At 34.5% G+C, this 16,279-nt stretch overlaps 1 protein-coding gene across 1 annotated transcript in view; it reads left to right on the top strand.

The window, feature by feature from the left end:
- KLHL1 (kelch like family member 1) overlaps positions 1-16,279 on the top strand; it is a 370,470-nt gene that overhangs the window by 318,518 nt on the left and 35,673 nt on the right. The window contains exon 8 of the mRNA XM_044249858.1: positions 5,409-5,571. Within this exon, the coding sequence (XP_044105793.1) occupies positions 5,409-5,571 (163 nt within the window). The remainder of the gene's footprint in view (positions 1-5,408; positions 5,572-16,279) is intronic.

The raw sequence follows: 16,279 nt of genomic DNA, 5'->3' as shown, positions 1-16,279 counted from the left end.
CCATAAATACTGGAAAAATGGATGAATGATGAAAGAATCCAAGAAATGAAAATAGCATAGTAGTAAAAGTGGATGTTGGCCGACTACTAAACTTCCATGACAACCTTGATTCTGTATGAGCCCCTCACCCCCAACACACAAGCACACCACACAACATGAATGAAAGATGCTAGCAACTTGTAAGGTAGGCAGATTACTGGTTGGAGACTTTCTGCCTAATGGTTCTAGTACTAGTTCATTTTATACTGTGGCAGTCATTATCCATCTTGACTGAGGATTCAGTCAAGTTCTCACCCTACAAAACTTGGAAATGTCTCTGTGGTTAGGCATCCTCTCAGCCCAATCATATAAGAATCTCTCTAATTCAGACATTAGTATTTTTTCTAAAGTTTCCAGATTATTTCAGTGGACAGTCAAGACTGACAATCACAGTCTCAGTTAAGGAAAGAATGGATACAATACACCAGTACAAAGTGTGTTTTCTTGGCAGATCAAGGAAAAATAAAAATGTATCTTAAGTCTACAGGATTTTGTAGGATTGCATGAAAAATATCCCTATGCAACATAGTCCATTTTGTCCTGCCTATGATCAACATTTAAAAATCATATATTAGCCTGTTAGTATTTTACATCATAATTATATAAGAAAGCATTTGTATATACCTTATATTATATTATATGCATATATAATATTGGGTAAATTTTCACAAAGACTATATATATATCCACACATACATATATCATACATATACATAAATATGTATATGCATTTATATTTAATATCACTGAGAAAACTTTGTAATGTATATAAAATATTTATAATTTTATTTCCCTATTTCTCCATTTCCAGTTATGTATATTGTTTTCATTTAATTTTTTTGCACAGAACAAAAATCCCTAAAGAACTATTATTTAAGGATTCATTGTTTCTGAAGTAAAACTATTTGATAATAATAGAATTAAATCACCCTAATCGTTAGTTATAAGTATTTACTAGGTGCTACTATATCCTTGATGGTGATTTTTAAAAACAGCTTAGAAAAGAAGATTGAAATAAATAATAATTAGTAATATTATAGTAATTTATTTGACACAATTATTACACCAAAAGAAATTTAAATGTATTATTATTCACTTAAAATAAATATTCTCTATATAGACAAAAGAAAATCTCATTTTTTACAAGCGAATGCTTTTCCAGTTATGTAATTAATGGTAAAAATGCAACAATAAAGCAATATTAAGAACTAGCTTTATGTTATCACAATTTTTAATTAAAATGTGGTGTCTTTAATTTGGAATAATTTAGAGCTTCGGATAAATTTAATAATATTTTAAATGGATGATATTAATAGGGTAGAGAAGAGTAATAATTTCTTTTTCAGGAGAACAAATTAAGTGTCTGGTTGTATTGAAAGAGAAGTAGTAAAATAAATATTTTGAGGTTATTATGTGAGCAAAATTAAATTTTTCTTTTATTTTATTCTTAAAATACTCATTTATTTATTTTTAGAGAGAGAAAGAGTGATTATGAATGGGGGGAGGGGTAGAAGAAGGACAAGGAGACTTCGCAATGAGCACAGAGCCTAATGCCAGGCTGTATCCTAGACCCTTGATCATGACCTGAGACAAAAAAAAAGCATTTAACTTTTTTAGATGCTTAACTGATTGAGCCAGCCAGGTAACCCTATATGGGAGAATTTTAATAAATATTTTACAGCAGAAGTCTTAAGGGGAATAATATGTGCAATACCTATAGTTTAAAATATGTAAATAATTATGCATTTTGAAAAAATACAATTTGGTAATATAAAGCATTAAGAAGACATTTTGAAATCCTTTATCAGAAGTAATCATGCAATTACAAAGCTTGAGACCTTCAAAAAATATTTCAATTAAATTACTATTTTTTTAGTGCAGGCTTAATAGTTTTATTGAACAAAGCACAGAAAAATATTTTTACATTATTAACCTTGCTTTACTGAATCTGTAAGATATTTTTGGCAAATAAACATAAGGAAGAAATTGAATGTATCACTCCAACTTTGAAATTATTCTGGTCTACTCTTCATCAAAGCTGCAAAAAATATGCAAATTACATTATAAGGCATCCAGAGTTCATAAATCTGTGGCATTTTATATATGTTACACTGTAGGAAACATGTTCATGTATGAAACATGTTCATAAAGTCAAATAATCTCAAATAGTTAAAAAAACAAATCATAGATCAATGGGTTTTGTAGGCTATCTATTTGATTAAGTAGTTATGAGATTATATTACAACTTGTAATACTCCAGAACCTATTTTGAAAGTGAACAATAAACTCCGTCTTTCCAAATCCAATAGAAATTTATTTGTATTTGGTCAGAAATATGCAAGTGGATGATTAGCCCATCCCCCCTATAAATACTCTCCACTCTTAGTTTTCAGATACTGAAAGTTTCTGGCTTTCCTTCCAACTGTCTGGTCATTTCTTCTCTCTTTCATCCTCTTTTCTTTTAATTGATACTGAAGCCACTCAGGGCTAGATTCTGGTCTCTGTTACCTTCTCTCTTAATACTGTTTTCTTAACTGTCTTATCTGATTCTATGCTTTTAAATGCCATGTCATTGCTGCTATGTCCAAAAGTTAGACATGTATACTTGAACTGAGTTGAACTCTGGACGTGTATATTAAGCAGCCTTTTTAAATGCTCCACTTAGATGTCTGATAGTCCCCACAAACATGATATTTTCAAAATATAGTTCTCAAATTTTTCAATCAATTTATCTATCTGTGAATTGTCCTTTTTATTCACTCAGATCCAATCCATTAGCATGTTCTAGCAATAAATCTCCAGAGCCATAATAAATCTCAAATATTTCTACTTCTCTGTATTTACTCTTTAACCTACTAGTTAAAGCCACAATCTTCTCCTTTTTGGATAACTGCAATTTCCTCCTAATCATCTCTCTATTGCCACCTAAACTGACTCCAATTCATTTGCTACAACACAACCAAAATAAATATCATGGTGATCATATACCTCACAGATAAACACTTCAGTGATTTCCCTCTGTCCTTAGAATAAAATCCAAATTCATTAGATTTGTGATAATGATCTGGCCCTTTCTGATGGATATATCTTTAAAAACTTTATTGATGTTTAAAGTTTATCTTGATATAATTAATTATTATTGAGACAAGTGAATGATTGTACATATGTCTACAAAAAGCCCATAAGATATATCCATATCCTTTGGAAATTGCCCCCAAATATTTAACACTTATTCATCCTTTCTGAGCCCTCTTACTTTGAGCTGTCTAGGGAAAGATCAACATCCAAAGTCTATGCCCTTTGATTTTGGCAATCACTAAGTCAGAACCCTATACTTCACATGGATATCTATTTACTGGTGTGTGTACAATAGCATCCCTAAGTTAAATATATGTATGTGAACAATTTGATATTCTAATACAGTAGCCTGTATTAAATTATAAAATATGTATGAAGGACTTGCTTACTGTGAATAATGTACTTATCCCATTTTAGTTATGTATTTGTTGACCAGTACATATGAACTCAGCACAGGAATGGACTTTGTTTTCCTTGTTAACCTCTGTGTTCTTGGCCCTGTGTGGTACTAAGAACAATCCCTGACACATGACAGACATTCAAAAGAATGAGTAAATGGATGAATGAACACGGGGTCATTTATTTTCAGGTTTGTGTTGAAAGACAATTCTCCATGGGTCTCTAACATTTTTGCACAATTTTCAAGCAAGGTACCAAAAGGATGTTAATATGATAGAGAGTTCCTCTTTCCTAGGTGAAAGGCAGGTATACTTAAACGTGTGAAGATAATGTCTCCTTCTGTAGTAATAGGCATGTAGGTTTATTGCTCATTGAAAATTATTTCCTTTCTCGTAATACAATCCACCTCACGTTCAAGTTCCAACTGACCCTTGTCAAGGCAAAAAATGCATTAGACAAATTTAAAAAGCCAGGAAGACTATTCAAGGCTATTGCAACATGGAAGAGAGGCCAGAACTGCAGCTGAACTCAACCTCACCAAAACAAAACGGGAGTTTTTTTTAAGAGCTCTGGTAGGCACAGGGGATCATAGACAATCTGTGTTTGCTAATTGGCCCTATCCAAAGGTAAGGCAAATTTTCTATCTTCAAGACAAGGTTTACAACCTGAAGCAAGGTACCAACTGAAGTTAGGCTCTCAATATCTTTCTTGATGCTTACATTTCAAAGAAATAATTCCCAGGTCCTTGAGAAAAAAGTCCTGGATTGTAACATGAGTAGGAGGCATTTTAAAAAGATTTCCATCTAGAAAGGACAGAGAAATAATGTACAATTACACATTTTCTAAAATAAATGCTCTAAGGAAAATGAGGTCAGGGCCCTAGAAGCAAGAAGAATTCTGTCTAAATTTTGGTCAAGCTGAGGGAAATGTTAGGGTCATTTTGGTTATCCTTTTTGGGTCACCCTAATGGAACCAGGGCTTGAAGAGCAAGCGGAAAAAAAAAAAAGAAAGAAAGAATAAAAGGTGATACTATTGCAGGTGGTACAAGTAATGAACTACCTTTCCTCTCTGACCCAGAGTCTCATGTTTTCTACCAATACCCATAAATTTATGGCAGTCTAACTCTTCAGCTGGCAAGTAAGGTAAAATCGCAGACTCTTCAAAGCCCTTGACAATCAGATTTTGAACTTGGGAGGAAATTTCATCAGAATTTCTCTCTATATAATGAAATCATTTCAGCCAATATTAACATGATATTTAAATATTTAGCAAATGTTAGCATTTAAGAAAATTCATCTGTAAAGAAGTCGGAATACTGGAAAAGCAATATATATGAGTGTGTGTGTGTGTGTGTGTATGTGTGTGTGTGTGTATAATCTGCTTCTATTGATGACTCAATATTAATTTAATTACGTATGTTTAGTGATCTCAGTTTATAATATAAAATGCATCATAACCTTTAGTTAACTTTATCATGAAGTTACTAAGAAGCCAAAACACAGAAAATCCTACCCTGAATTTCAAATTGATAATATTACATTGCTTTAATGTAACATTGCTTAAAGTAATAAACTACTTTAAGCTGGAGTGTAGAAATGCTCTTCAAAAGTAGAGGCACAATATGTGTCATCTCTTGATTTTTAGAATTTACTTCTTCTTAGAGACATAAATAAGGAAAATCATTTTCTTTTATAAAGCATCTAGATCATATTAATTTTTGGTTCTAAATTTTTGTCACTTTAATAAATGGTATGATTAATAGTAAATAGTTTCTACCCCACTGCTATTGGGTGATGGCTAGAGCTTACATCACAGTTTTCGCTATTAATCTGATTTTTTAAATCTCACTGAGAAACAGTTAATCCATTCAGTTTCCATTTCTCCTGTTTTAGGTGTAACAGTACTTGAAGGTCCTATTTATGCTGTGGGAGGCCATGATGGCTGGAGTTATCTGAATACAGTGGAGAGGTGGGACCCCCAGAGTCAGCAATGGACATTTGTAGCCAGTATGTCCATTGCCCGAAGCACAGTTGGTGTGGCAGCATTGAATGGCAAGTGAGTAGATTTTTCTTCTTTTATCTGAGTAAGTATCCTTTGAGTAAGTATCGTTTTTAAAATAAATTTAGTAAGCTGACTCAATAAAAAGCTCTTCAAATATTTTAAGATTGCCATTTTTTTCTTTAATTCAGTCTTCATGGATAATTAATGAATCAAGACTGCGTATTTTTCTGGTTGTCTCACCATATAAAAGAGAAACTAAAACTTTCCCATTAATCGCCAGTTAAAGCAGCATCAAATATATTTCATGAAAATTATTTCCACTGGAGATCTGCATATTTACATACTTTAGGGTAAAATTATTTGAGGAGCATTCAAAATGCTACTAAATGTTTGGTGCCTAGTATGTATTTTTTGTGTGATTATACTAGTGTGTCCACTTTCCACCATTTCCATTCCTATCATCCTAAATCAAGAATTTTTCATTTTAATACTGTTGAAATTTGTAGCCAAATAATCCTTTACTGGAGGTGAGGCTCTGTCCTGTGCACGGCAAGATGTTCAGCAGAATTCTGGGCATCTAGCCACTAGATGCCATCTCTGTCTCTATTCCAGTATGACAGACAGACATTGCCTCACATCCTATAGGGATGACAAAATACACTCCGTCTTACTCCCATGAGAACCTCCTCCCCTAAACAGTTAGTAACACATCGGTCCTGAACAACTGCCAATGTTTCCACTCTGGTTTCCTTACTTCTCTTTCTCCTACCATCCATTTGCTAAATCAGTCAGAACAATTGTTTTACAAATACAGATCAAAGGTCATTTCTCTTCAAGGTCTTCTCTTTGCAAACCAAATAGAGAGCCTATCTTCACCAAAAGAGATCCACTGGATCTTGCCCCTGCCTACTCCACTTTTTTCTTTCCTCTTTGCATCAGCCTCAAATATGGCAAGTTCTACCCCCTCAGTCCCTTTGCATTTGCAGTTGGCATTGAAACCATCCATTTTGGCAGTTTTATTGAGACCTCTCAGAACCATCAGCACCAGCAGACTGGCCCCTTCTCCTGAGACCTCAGGGTTCCAGTGTAAGGGTCAGTAGCAGAGGTATGGGCTTCAACAACATAAGTTCCTCCTCCAAACTTCAAAATCTTAATTATTATAATCTGTTCTTTTTGTTCCTCAGTACTTGGGATGGGAGTTATTTCCTTTAGTTGATACATTTATGATATAGGATTGGTAGGACCAGTATCTCAGACAATGAAAAACTGCCAGATGGATGATCTCAATGCCAACTGAGTGGTTTCAATAAGGCTCATTTTTGTAAGTGTTAAAAACCACCCAAGTGGATACAAAAAGAAAGGATGAGGTGATTCTCTTAGGAACATGAAAAAAAAAAACAAAAAGGAGCAAGACCCTTCTCCTAGGGGAGGCCTAGCCCATAGTCTTTTCATTTCTTTCTTGCATGAATTACTGCCAAAATGGAACCAGGTGGCAAATCAGAAAAATGGTTTGCAGAATTGCAGGCCCAACATCGAAAAGTACAGCATAGAAGAGATAATGTGAAAGAATGTGCGGACAGCTTAATTACTGAAATATACACCATGAAATTCAAAATGTTGGTCACCTGGGTGGTTCAGTCAGTTAAGCGTCTGCCTTCAACTCAGGTCCTGGGATCCTGGGATCCAGCCCCACATCAGGCTCCCTGCTCTGTGGGGGGTCTTTTCTCTCTCTCCCTCTGCCTGCCACTCCCCCTGCTTGTATTCTCTTTCTCTCTCAATCTGTCAAATAAATAAAATCTTTTTAAAAATTTCAAAATGTATGCTTTTTGAAATGTATGCTTAAAAAAAAATAAATTTAAGAAAATGCTTACCAGGGTACAATCTGATGACTACTTTTCTTTAACTTAATACTTGGAGATTCATTTTAATAAACTCATCTAGGTCTTTCATTTACTTAGGGAAGTTTTTATGTATTGAGAATTTTTAAAAAATTGTTCCCTTTCCCATTAGTATGCATTCATGTTGGTGATTCTGTGTGTGTTCCACAGTCATAAATTCCTTTTCTCTATAGTAATTTTCTTTACCACTTAACCTGGGATTTTTTTTTTCTATATCGCAAATTCAATCATTGCCATTTTTATTATCTCCAATGCAGACTTAAGTTTTTTGTATTTTAAATTTCCTTATCTGATAACCCTATCTGACACCTTTCTTTCCTATCTACTTCATATCCATCTACTTCAATTGAGTGTGCTGTCTTATCATCTTATCTTTAAAAATTCTTGTATCATGAAGTGTAATATTTTCTTAAATTGTTTTTGGAACACAATTTACTTAGTTTTCCTAGAAATCACAAGTCATAAAATACACATTTTTTTTTAAAACTATCAATTGCTTAAATAGTAAGATGGTCTTATGTTATGAAAAGACTCTTCTTACCTGTGCTCTGTTGTTCTTTGTTTTGTTTTCTATGTACTCCTTGTGATTTGTCCTGTGACAAGCCATTAAGTCTTAATTTCTCTCATGGTCAGTATGTTTAATTGTTCTCAAAATCCTACTCTCAAATATTTTGTTTGAAGTTTAATTAACATCCATAGCCACTAACGTTTCATTTTAGAAGAGAAAGGAAAGATGGAGCCGAATCATGGAAAGGCAAAGCAAATTGCTACCTGTCAATTCAGTTTCTTTCTTTTTTTCTTTTTTTTTTGGTAAGCTACATTTCTGTAGCATAGTTATATGTATCAAACTTTCTAACTCTCTACTAGTATTGTCTTCAGTATCAAATAATATCTATACACATTCCTGTTGGATTCTTTTTGGGTACAGTTAAGAAAAATCGAGAATCCTACTATCTCTGATGCTTTGGAAAACCATTGTGTAGGAGAGTGAAAAGAGTTAAAATTATATGCATCTCTTCAATGCACAGTGGTAGAGTGCTATGTAAAAAGTGGTCAGAGGTGCTCCTTCAATAGCTTCCTAGTTATATGGAAATTTGTCAGAAGAGGAAATTGAAGCTTAGCTCCTCTTTCCATCTCATCTCATTTAAAAATTATCTAAAGGAAATTTCTTACAATTGTTTCTATGTGAATTAGATATATCCCATTCCCCACTCCTCTCAGCAGATTCTTAAAAATTCTGTTACAAATATATATATATATATATAAATATATAATATTTAAGTGCTATTAAAAGGTATAACAGAATTTTATATATATATAAATATATATAATATATAGAGAGTACATTTTTCAAATATCTGTAACAGAATTTTATATGTATATAAATATATGTTATATATATTTATATAAATTATAATTTATAATTATATAATTATATATAATTTATATAAATTAAATTATAATTTATATGAATATATATTATATATTTATATACATATAAAATTCTGTTACACCTTTTAATAGCAATCATAGGAGATGTTTTTTCATTTGTGTTAATATGGTCATTTTACTCAATAGAGAATATGTGTTATTAATATTGTTTTCTCGGGGCACCCGGGTGGCTCAGTGGGTTAAAGCCTCTGCCTTCGGCTCAGGTCATGATCCCAGAGTCCTGGAATCGAGCCCCACATCGGGCTCTCTGCTCAGCGGGGAGCCTGCTTCCTCTTCTCTCTCTGCCTGCCTCTCTGCCTATTTGTGATCTCTGTCTGTCAAATAAATAAATAAAATCTTTAAAAAATATATATATATCATTTTCTCCTATATTTACCTTTTCTTTTAAAAGAACTATTTTTCTTTAAGCATTACAATATTTTTACTTAAAAAGCACTTATTTTGGAAATAGTAAAATTTGACATTACTCAACATTAAGTATTTTTTTTAAAAAACTTTCTTGCAAGCAAATCTATTCATAAATAGTAAAACTTACCATAATAAAATGAATATTTTTCTTGGATGCTAATGTTCATAATTCCTGTGCAAGAAAGCATAGGTCTTTTTTGTCTTTTTGCTTTTCCTGATATTTATTTATGAGAAATAGTCCATTTGTTTATTAGTGACTTTTCCTTACCACTTATATTTGATGCTAATAGATTCATTCCTTGAATTCTTTAGAAATGTATATCTCATTGATAGAGCAAATCTGTTCAACAGGGATGACAAATATCTTCTCCTTTATTATCTTATTCATTTGCTGCATTATTCTGTTATGTATTCTGTAACATACATGCACCTCTCTCTATTAAAGTTTTAATACATTGCTTATCTTATTCTAGATCTTATCTTATTCTAGATCCCTAATAATTACCTTACATTATAGCTTTGTGAACTTTCCCTAATACTTTACTTTGAAATATCTTAATATATGTGTATTTTGTTAACAAATCTTCTCCAAACTCAATCAGAAAAGGGTGGGATAAATATCTAGCAAATCAAATATTAAATGGACAGTTTTATACACATTTTCACATGTTATTATAACTAAATTATCTTTCCACTTTTTTCTAATGCACCCTTCAAGTTGACTTTTAAATTAGCTATCCACAGAATTCATTATTTGGATTGTTTTTCTTGTCCTTGTATTTTCTGGTCAGCTAGGTTATGTAATATCTTAAGAAATCCTCTTTTACTCTAATACCATTCTTCATAACAAATATCACAGTGGGATAGCATTTAATCTTAGTTTTTATTCTCAAAATTGTCACATTTTAATTGAGTACTTTTTTTCCAAATTTAAGCCTATTCTATAAAAACGTTTTAAATGATTTAAGTTTCAAACAGTCTTTTTCCTTTAAAATCAAAATAGTATAGCTCTCTTTTGAGTATCTTTTTTTTCTCCTGTGTGTGATTTAATGACCTCAAAATTCTGTGGTTTGATGACTATTAATGTCTAGTTGCTTTTCCTGTTTTACTCAGAGAGAAACATAATTACTAGAAAGTGACCTTTCACTTTCAGACCCGTATCAGAAAATTGTTTCAACATCACCTTCTGACAGTTGTTTATCTTTTTCTCATCTCTACTGACATGATTTTTTCCTCTTGTTTGCTTTCACATCTCACTAATGTGTCATGGTAACCTGACTGTTGCCTCTCTGAAGATTGTTTTGAATAATTTTCCCAATTAAGACAAATAAAAGCCAGTGAACAGCCCTCTTAAGTTTAGATTCTTTATGACACCATTTGTTATAGAAAAATAAGAAATTGGTTCCTGAGTCACCTGAGTGGCTCAGTGGATTGAGTCTGCCTTTGGCTCAGGTCATGATCCCAAGGTCCTGGGATGGAAGCCCTGCCTCAAGCTCTCTGCTCAGTGGGGAGCCTGTTTCTCCCTTTTCCTCTGCCTCTTCCCTCCCTCATGCTCTCTCTCTCTCCAATAAATAAGTAAAATCTTAAAAACAGAAAATAAATTGGTTCTTGGTTTAAAATTAATGAGTCTATTCTGATAAATTCAAGGACAAAAACTGTATCAATTTCATGAAACATTTTGGTTTAGTCTCCCAATAAGAGAGTAAGGTAAGTGGTCGATACGTCATCTTACAGCATCACAGCCAACAGACTTACTTGATAAATGGAAAAAACCCAACAAAACAATGGGTAGACATTGTGCTGTGGTGATTGGCCATACAAAACCTTAGAATCCCCAGCTCTCTGTACCAGTGATTCTTTTTGCTTTTTCTTTGCTTTCTGCTTGATTCTTTCAAACTTTGTAGCTAATAGGTCATTCTGTGTGCTTCTCTTTATTTCCTGAGTTAGTTCAAAAAGCAGATACTGATACTGCCTAAGCACATCCATAAATTGGCTTGGATTTTAATAAATATATGTGACAGACTCTTGAGAACCTGCAAAACAGACAAAAACAGCGGGGTTTGCTTCATGATTCACCATGGCTAAACTGAGTCCGCTTATGCATTCAAAACCTCATGTTAATAATACTCATGGGGCAGTTGCAATTTCTGTGCAGCCTGAAGCTTATACAGCTTGAAGAATCATAAGAGGAATCAATGTCTGTTGTTTTCTCCAATATGTCCCAATATCTGGCACAGTAATTTAAGCCTTAGGGCCTGTCATTTGCAAGGTGCCTTTCAAGAAAGAGCTTATTTTTTTTATTCAAACTTTGATATTCTTTTTCTTAAAGATGGAAACCCAAATTGTATAACCTTTTTTATGAAAAGCAATTTGTATTAAATTTGTATTATCTTAGAGTCATGCATAAGGAAAAAAACACCCAAACAAATGCGTGTTTGCTGAGTCCCACTTGGGACTAGTAATATACTCCAGAAGTTCATCATTTTTCTCCTGGAGTAGGGGATATATATTCGTGTGTGTGTGTGTGTGTGTGTGTGTGTGTGTATGTGTATATGTATATATATGTGTGTCTGTATATATATGTGTGTGTATGTATATATGTATATGTATATGTATACATATATATATACATATATATATACACATATACATATACATATATACATACACACACACATATATATACAGACACACATATATATACATATACACATACACACACACACACACACACACACACACACATATACATATAGGACTTGATTGATTTAACAGATTTCCAGAAAGTGGGGGAGCACTGTATTGAAAAGGAAAAATTTGTGTCAAGTATCCAAGTGTGAAAAGCAAAGGAGGAAAAGTTAAGTTTGACTGTAACATGAGAGACAGTGGCCCCAAGGACTGGATAGAAAGGCCCCAGAATATACAATAATTTAGCTAAGGTAAAGATGTTATAAAAAAGTCAGAAAAGACAGTGATGTGGTTGCATTTTAATTTTATAAAGATCACTCTGGCCGAAGAATAATTGATAATTTTTTGAGGCAACTATAAAATTATTGGAGTCTCCTCACACGAGTAGACTGGATATAATGTATCCAGAGAGTTCAAAGGGGCTATTTGATAAACCATGCCTCAGAACTAGAATACAGAGCAACAGCAGATAATTCATTTGGGCTCCCTATTGAGCATGGCCACTGCCATATTCTCCTCAGTCTGGAATTCAGTATCTTTTAGGATTGAGACTTTCTCCAGTCTCTGCTCTTCCCAACTGCCTTAGAGTCATCCTATGTCCCAGTCATACTGAATCGCTCAGATCACTGGAACACGGCAACATGGTCCAAACAATTGTTTCCTTTCACAGACTGATCTCTCTACTTCCATTTCTTTTTCATTGTTACTTTCCCAATAAATTGTGGCTATGCATTTCTCACTGTCCAGTTAAATTTTCTCCTCAGATTTGCACCTGATCTGTGGACACCTCTGAAATCTTTCCAAAGTGACACAACTTTAGCGTAACACAACTCTGGTTCTCTATGTGCATTAAACGCCATCTGGAAAGGGCAATACTAAAAGGATTCATTTTATTACACTTGAGAACAATAATGTCAGGAAGTATTAAAAATACATTAAGATTTTCTTTTACCTAAATAAAATATAAATGACACTGTTTATATATTATTTTCCACTATCTGAAGCCTAGTTTAATCTGTACCATTCCATCAACCATTTTTTTTTTTAACTTTGCCCATTTAAAATTAATCTTTCCTTCTTTTGTGACACCAAAAGAAGTCTTTTCTCTGCCTTTCATCAAAATTTTAATTCAGAGGGCGCCTGGGTGGCTCAGTTGGTTAAAGCCTCTGCCTTTGGCTCAGGTCATAGTCCTGAGGTTGTGGGATCGAGCTCCGCATCAGGCTCTCTGCTCAGCAGGGAGCCTGCTTCTCCCTCTCTCTCTCTGCCTGCCTCTCTGCCTACTTGTGATCTCTGTCTGTCAAATAAATAAATAAAATCTTGAAAAAAATTTATTTCAGGGAAACACAGATGCTTTTTCTTTGATAGAGTCCATAGATGAATCACCCTTTCTAAAGAATTGGAAACCAATACTTGATTCATTAAAAAAATAAATAAATAAACACACAAACAAACTAAATATGTACAAACATGTACTGGCCACTGTGATATATTAAAAAAAAAGATAAAGCAAATCTGCCCTCAGAGAGCTTACATTAGAGGAAAACTGGAAACATCAAAGGAAGGAAATGCAGACTTGTAATAGGTATAGAGTGGGAGCTGGCAAGGAAACATGGGGATGAAGGGATGAAGGTAGTAGAGACCATTTCTGTCAGTGTCAGGTTAGTGAATTCGACCAAGTTTTGGAGTGTGGTTAAACGACCTAATTCAACATGCATGTTTACAAGTAGAGGTTTCTTTAGAAAGCACAAGCACATTCTAATAAATAAAGGTATGTATTTGCTATCAGATTTCCCCATGCAACCGTGCTTACCAGCCATGTTACAATGTCAGCAACTCTCAGACTGCATTTGCCACATTTCACAGCGAGCAGGAACAAGAGCAGTCATAACACCTGTGGTAAGCTTACTGAAATTATTTTTTCTTAGATTTTTTAAATTTATTTATTTGAGAGAGAGAAAGAGAAAGTGAGCAAGTGAGAGAGAGACAGCACAAGCAGGGGGAGAAGCAGACTCCCCATTGAGCAGGGAGCCCGACACCGGGCTTGAACCCAGGACGCTGGGATCATGACCTGAGCCAAAGGCAGATGCTTAACCCACTGAGCCACCCAGACGGCCCTTAAGCTTACTGAAATTCTGCTCACCGTACCGTCAGATACCCTAACAAGAACCTCTCAAGAAAAAGTTCACTGAAGGACAGATGCTGTAGTATCCCGATAGCAGCACGCTCTCGGGATCAGACTAAAGAGTTCTCCTGTCAATTGAGAAACACAGAATCAAACTGAGTTCTGGATCCAGGGAATTGCTTCAAAGGTTTTATCTAGTAAGGGTTGTGGAATTCTTATATTTTTATTACACAAGGGAAAGGATATCTGAACATATTTTTGGAGTAACAATATATTGAGTGAAAATTGAATTTAATTCCAAAGACTTCAAATATGGAGACAATGGTCTACGAAGCAATTTCTATAGCCAGGAAACTGGTAACCAAGTGGTTAACAGAACTCCTCTCAAGTGCATATTACTAAGAGCAGCTATAATATTTTACCCAGACTTTCTGCCTTTAAATTTCCTTAACATCCTTCAGAAGGGTAGTTTTGAAACTTGCCCTCCTGTCTCCTTGTTTGGCTGCCTCTAGAATAAAGCCTTGCTTTGCTGCATATGCCATGTCTCGGTGACTGCTGCATACCTGGCAGAAGAACTTGGGTTCAGTTACAATCTTGGTGAGCCAGGCAGGAGCTCTTTGCTGTGGTTTGTAAGTCCCCAGCCACTAACAGGAGTCTGGTGTTAAGTCTCAAAAGCAGCCTAGACCCTTTGTCCTATGGACCATCCTGGGGTGGGGTTAGGGGTGGGGGTGTGCCATCTCTACTGTGGCAAGGATGTGGTTTGGGTTTCAGTTTGGATAGACATCCCTTGGTGAGTATTTCTCGTGCAACCGGAGGTGAGTTCACTTCTTTCTCCAGCTGTTTAGTTTGGCTTCGATTCTTTCACTTATTTGGTTGCCTCCAAATACAGGGCTTTGGTTCTCTTGGCCTCCTTTTCTTGCTTAAGAAAAGGCTATCTAGGAAACCGTTTGGTTCAGCAGGCGAAGTTCTGACTTTTAGGGAGGAACCAGTGCTCACGGAGGTGCTGGGTTTCATTTGGTTTATTTACTGCTGTGGCTTATGATAAAAACAGCCTTGTTCTCACTGGAGAATGGGGAATGACCTCTTGATTCCCTCATGCAGCTCTCTGTCCAAAACTAGAAAATCTTTATTTATTTATTTATTTATTTAATTTTCAATGCTGGCCACAATATTTATTAGACTCCAGAGAAAAATGGCCAATGAATAGATCCATAAATTGTAATTAGATTTGTGTGATAAAGGGGAGATATTGAAAAGTGGACCTTTAACATGTTGTTTGCATCCTGTTTGTATACTTGTATGTGTTTCCATGCATATCATAAATGTGAGGTATCTTCTCTATCTCTGGATGGCCTTTCTAAAATTAATTTGTAAAAGAGCTCTACTTAGTCAATTCAAAGGTAAGCATTTATAAAAATGGGGCATTCTAAAATTCAAAGATTGAAACTGTTGTTTTGCAAGTTCACAAGATCTCGGAAGATATTCAATATTAAAACTAAATTAATGTTGTTTTAATGAAAATGGACATGTCTTTAGAATTATCATTACATATGAAATTTTTACTGCCTCTGTTTACTGAAAGTCAAGTAAGTTCATGTTATCTCCATTGCAAAATCTGTCAGAAAAGAAAAAAAAAATTGAGGTTTGTCTAATGTCTCATGAAGTTGTATGAGTAATCTAAGAATAAACAGATATAAGTAATTTTAATAAATGTAACTGAATACTGGAAATACTAAGGGAAACAGCCATTTAGGCAAGGGAAATGAGACTGGTTATTTAAAGATGGTAAACTTGGGACAAAATCTGTCCTAATATAAAGAGGAGAGCTGTAGAAGGTTTGTGAGAAGGCACTCTTTGGAAAGGAATTTTATAAGCAGTACAGACTGACTAAGATTATGTAAATCAGTTTATTAGGGAAGAGAAGGAAGTGTAAGAGAGCAAGATGGGGCAGAAGTTGAGCAGCGACACAGTATCAACAGAAGCCTTAACTAGTTCTCTAAGGAGCTCCAAAAGTTGGATTACCCTTCAGAACGCTCCTAAATTCAGGCAAAAGGGCTGGGATTTTATAACAGTCGAAGGATGTGACCACCTGCGCAGAGGGTATGCCCTTGGCATCTTCAGTCCAGGCGATCCCTGATGGCCTCTGAGAGCTGAGGACTATTGGCAGCATTCTTACAACTGAGAGTCCTTCATT

This window comes from Neovison vison, chromosome 5 (genome assembly GCF_020171115.1).
Source record: "Neovison vison isolate M4711 chromosome 5, ASM_NN_V1, whole genome shotgun sequence".
Classification (NCBI taxonomy): domain Eukaryota; kingdom Metazoa; phylum Chordata; class Mammalia; order Carnivora; family Mustelidae; genus Neogale; species Neogale vison.
The sequence above is the reverse complement of the archived record's forward strand: the minus strand, read 5'-3'. Positions and strand labels throughout refer to the sequence as shown.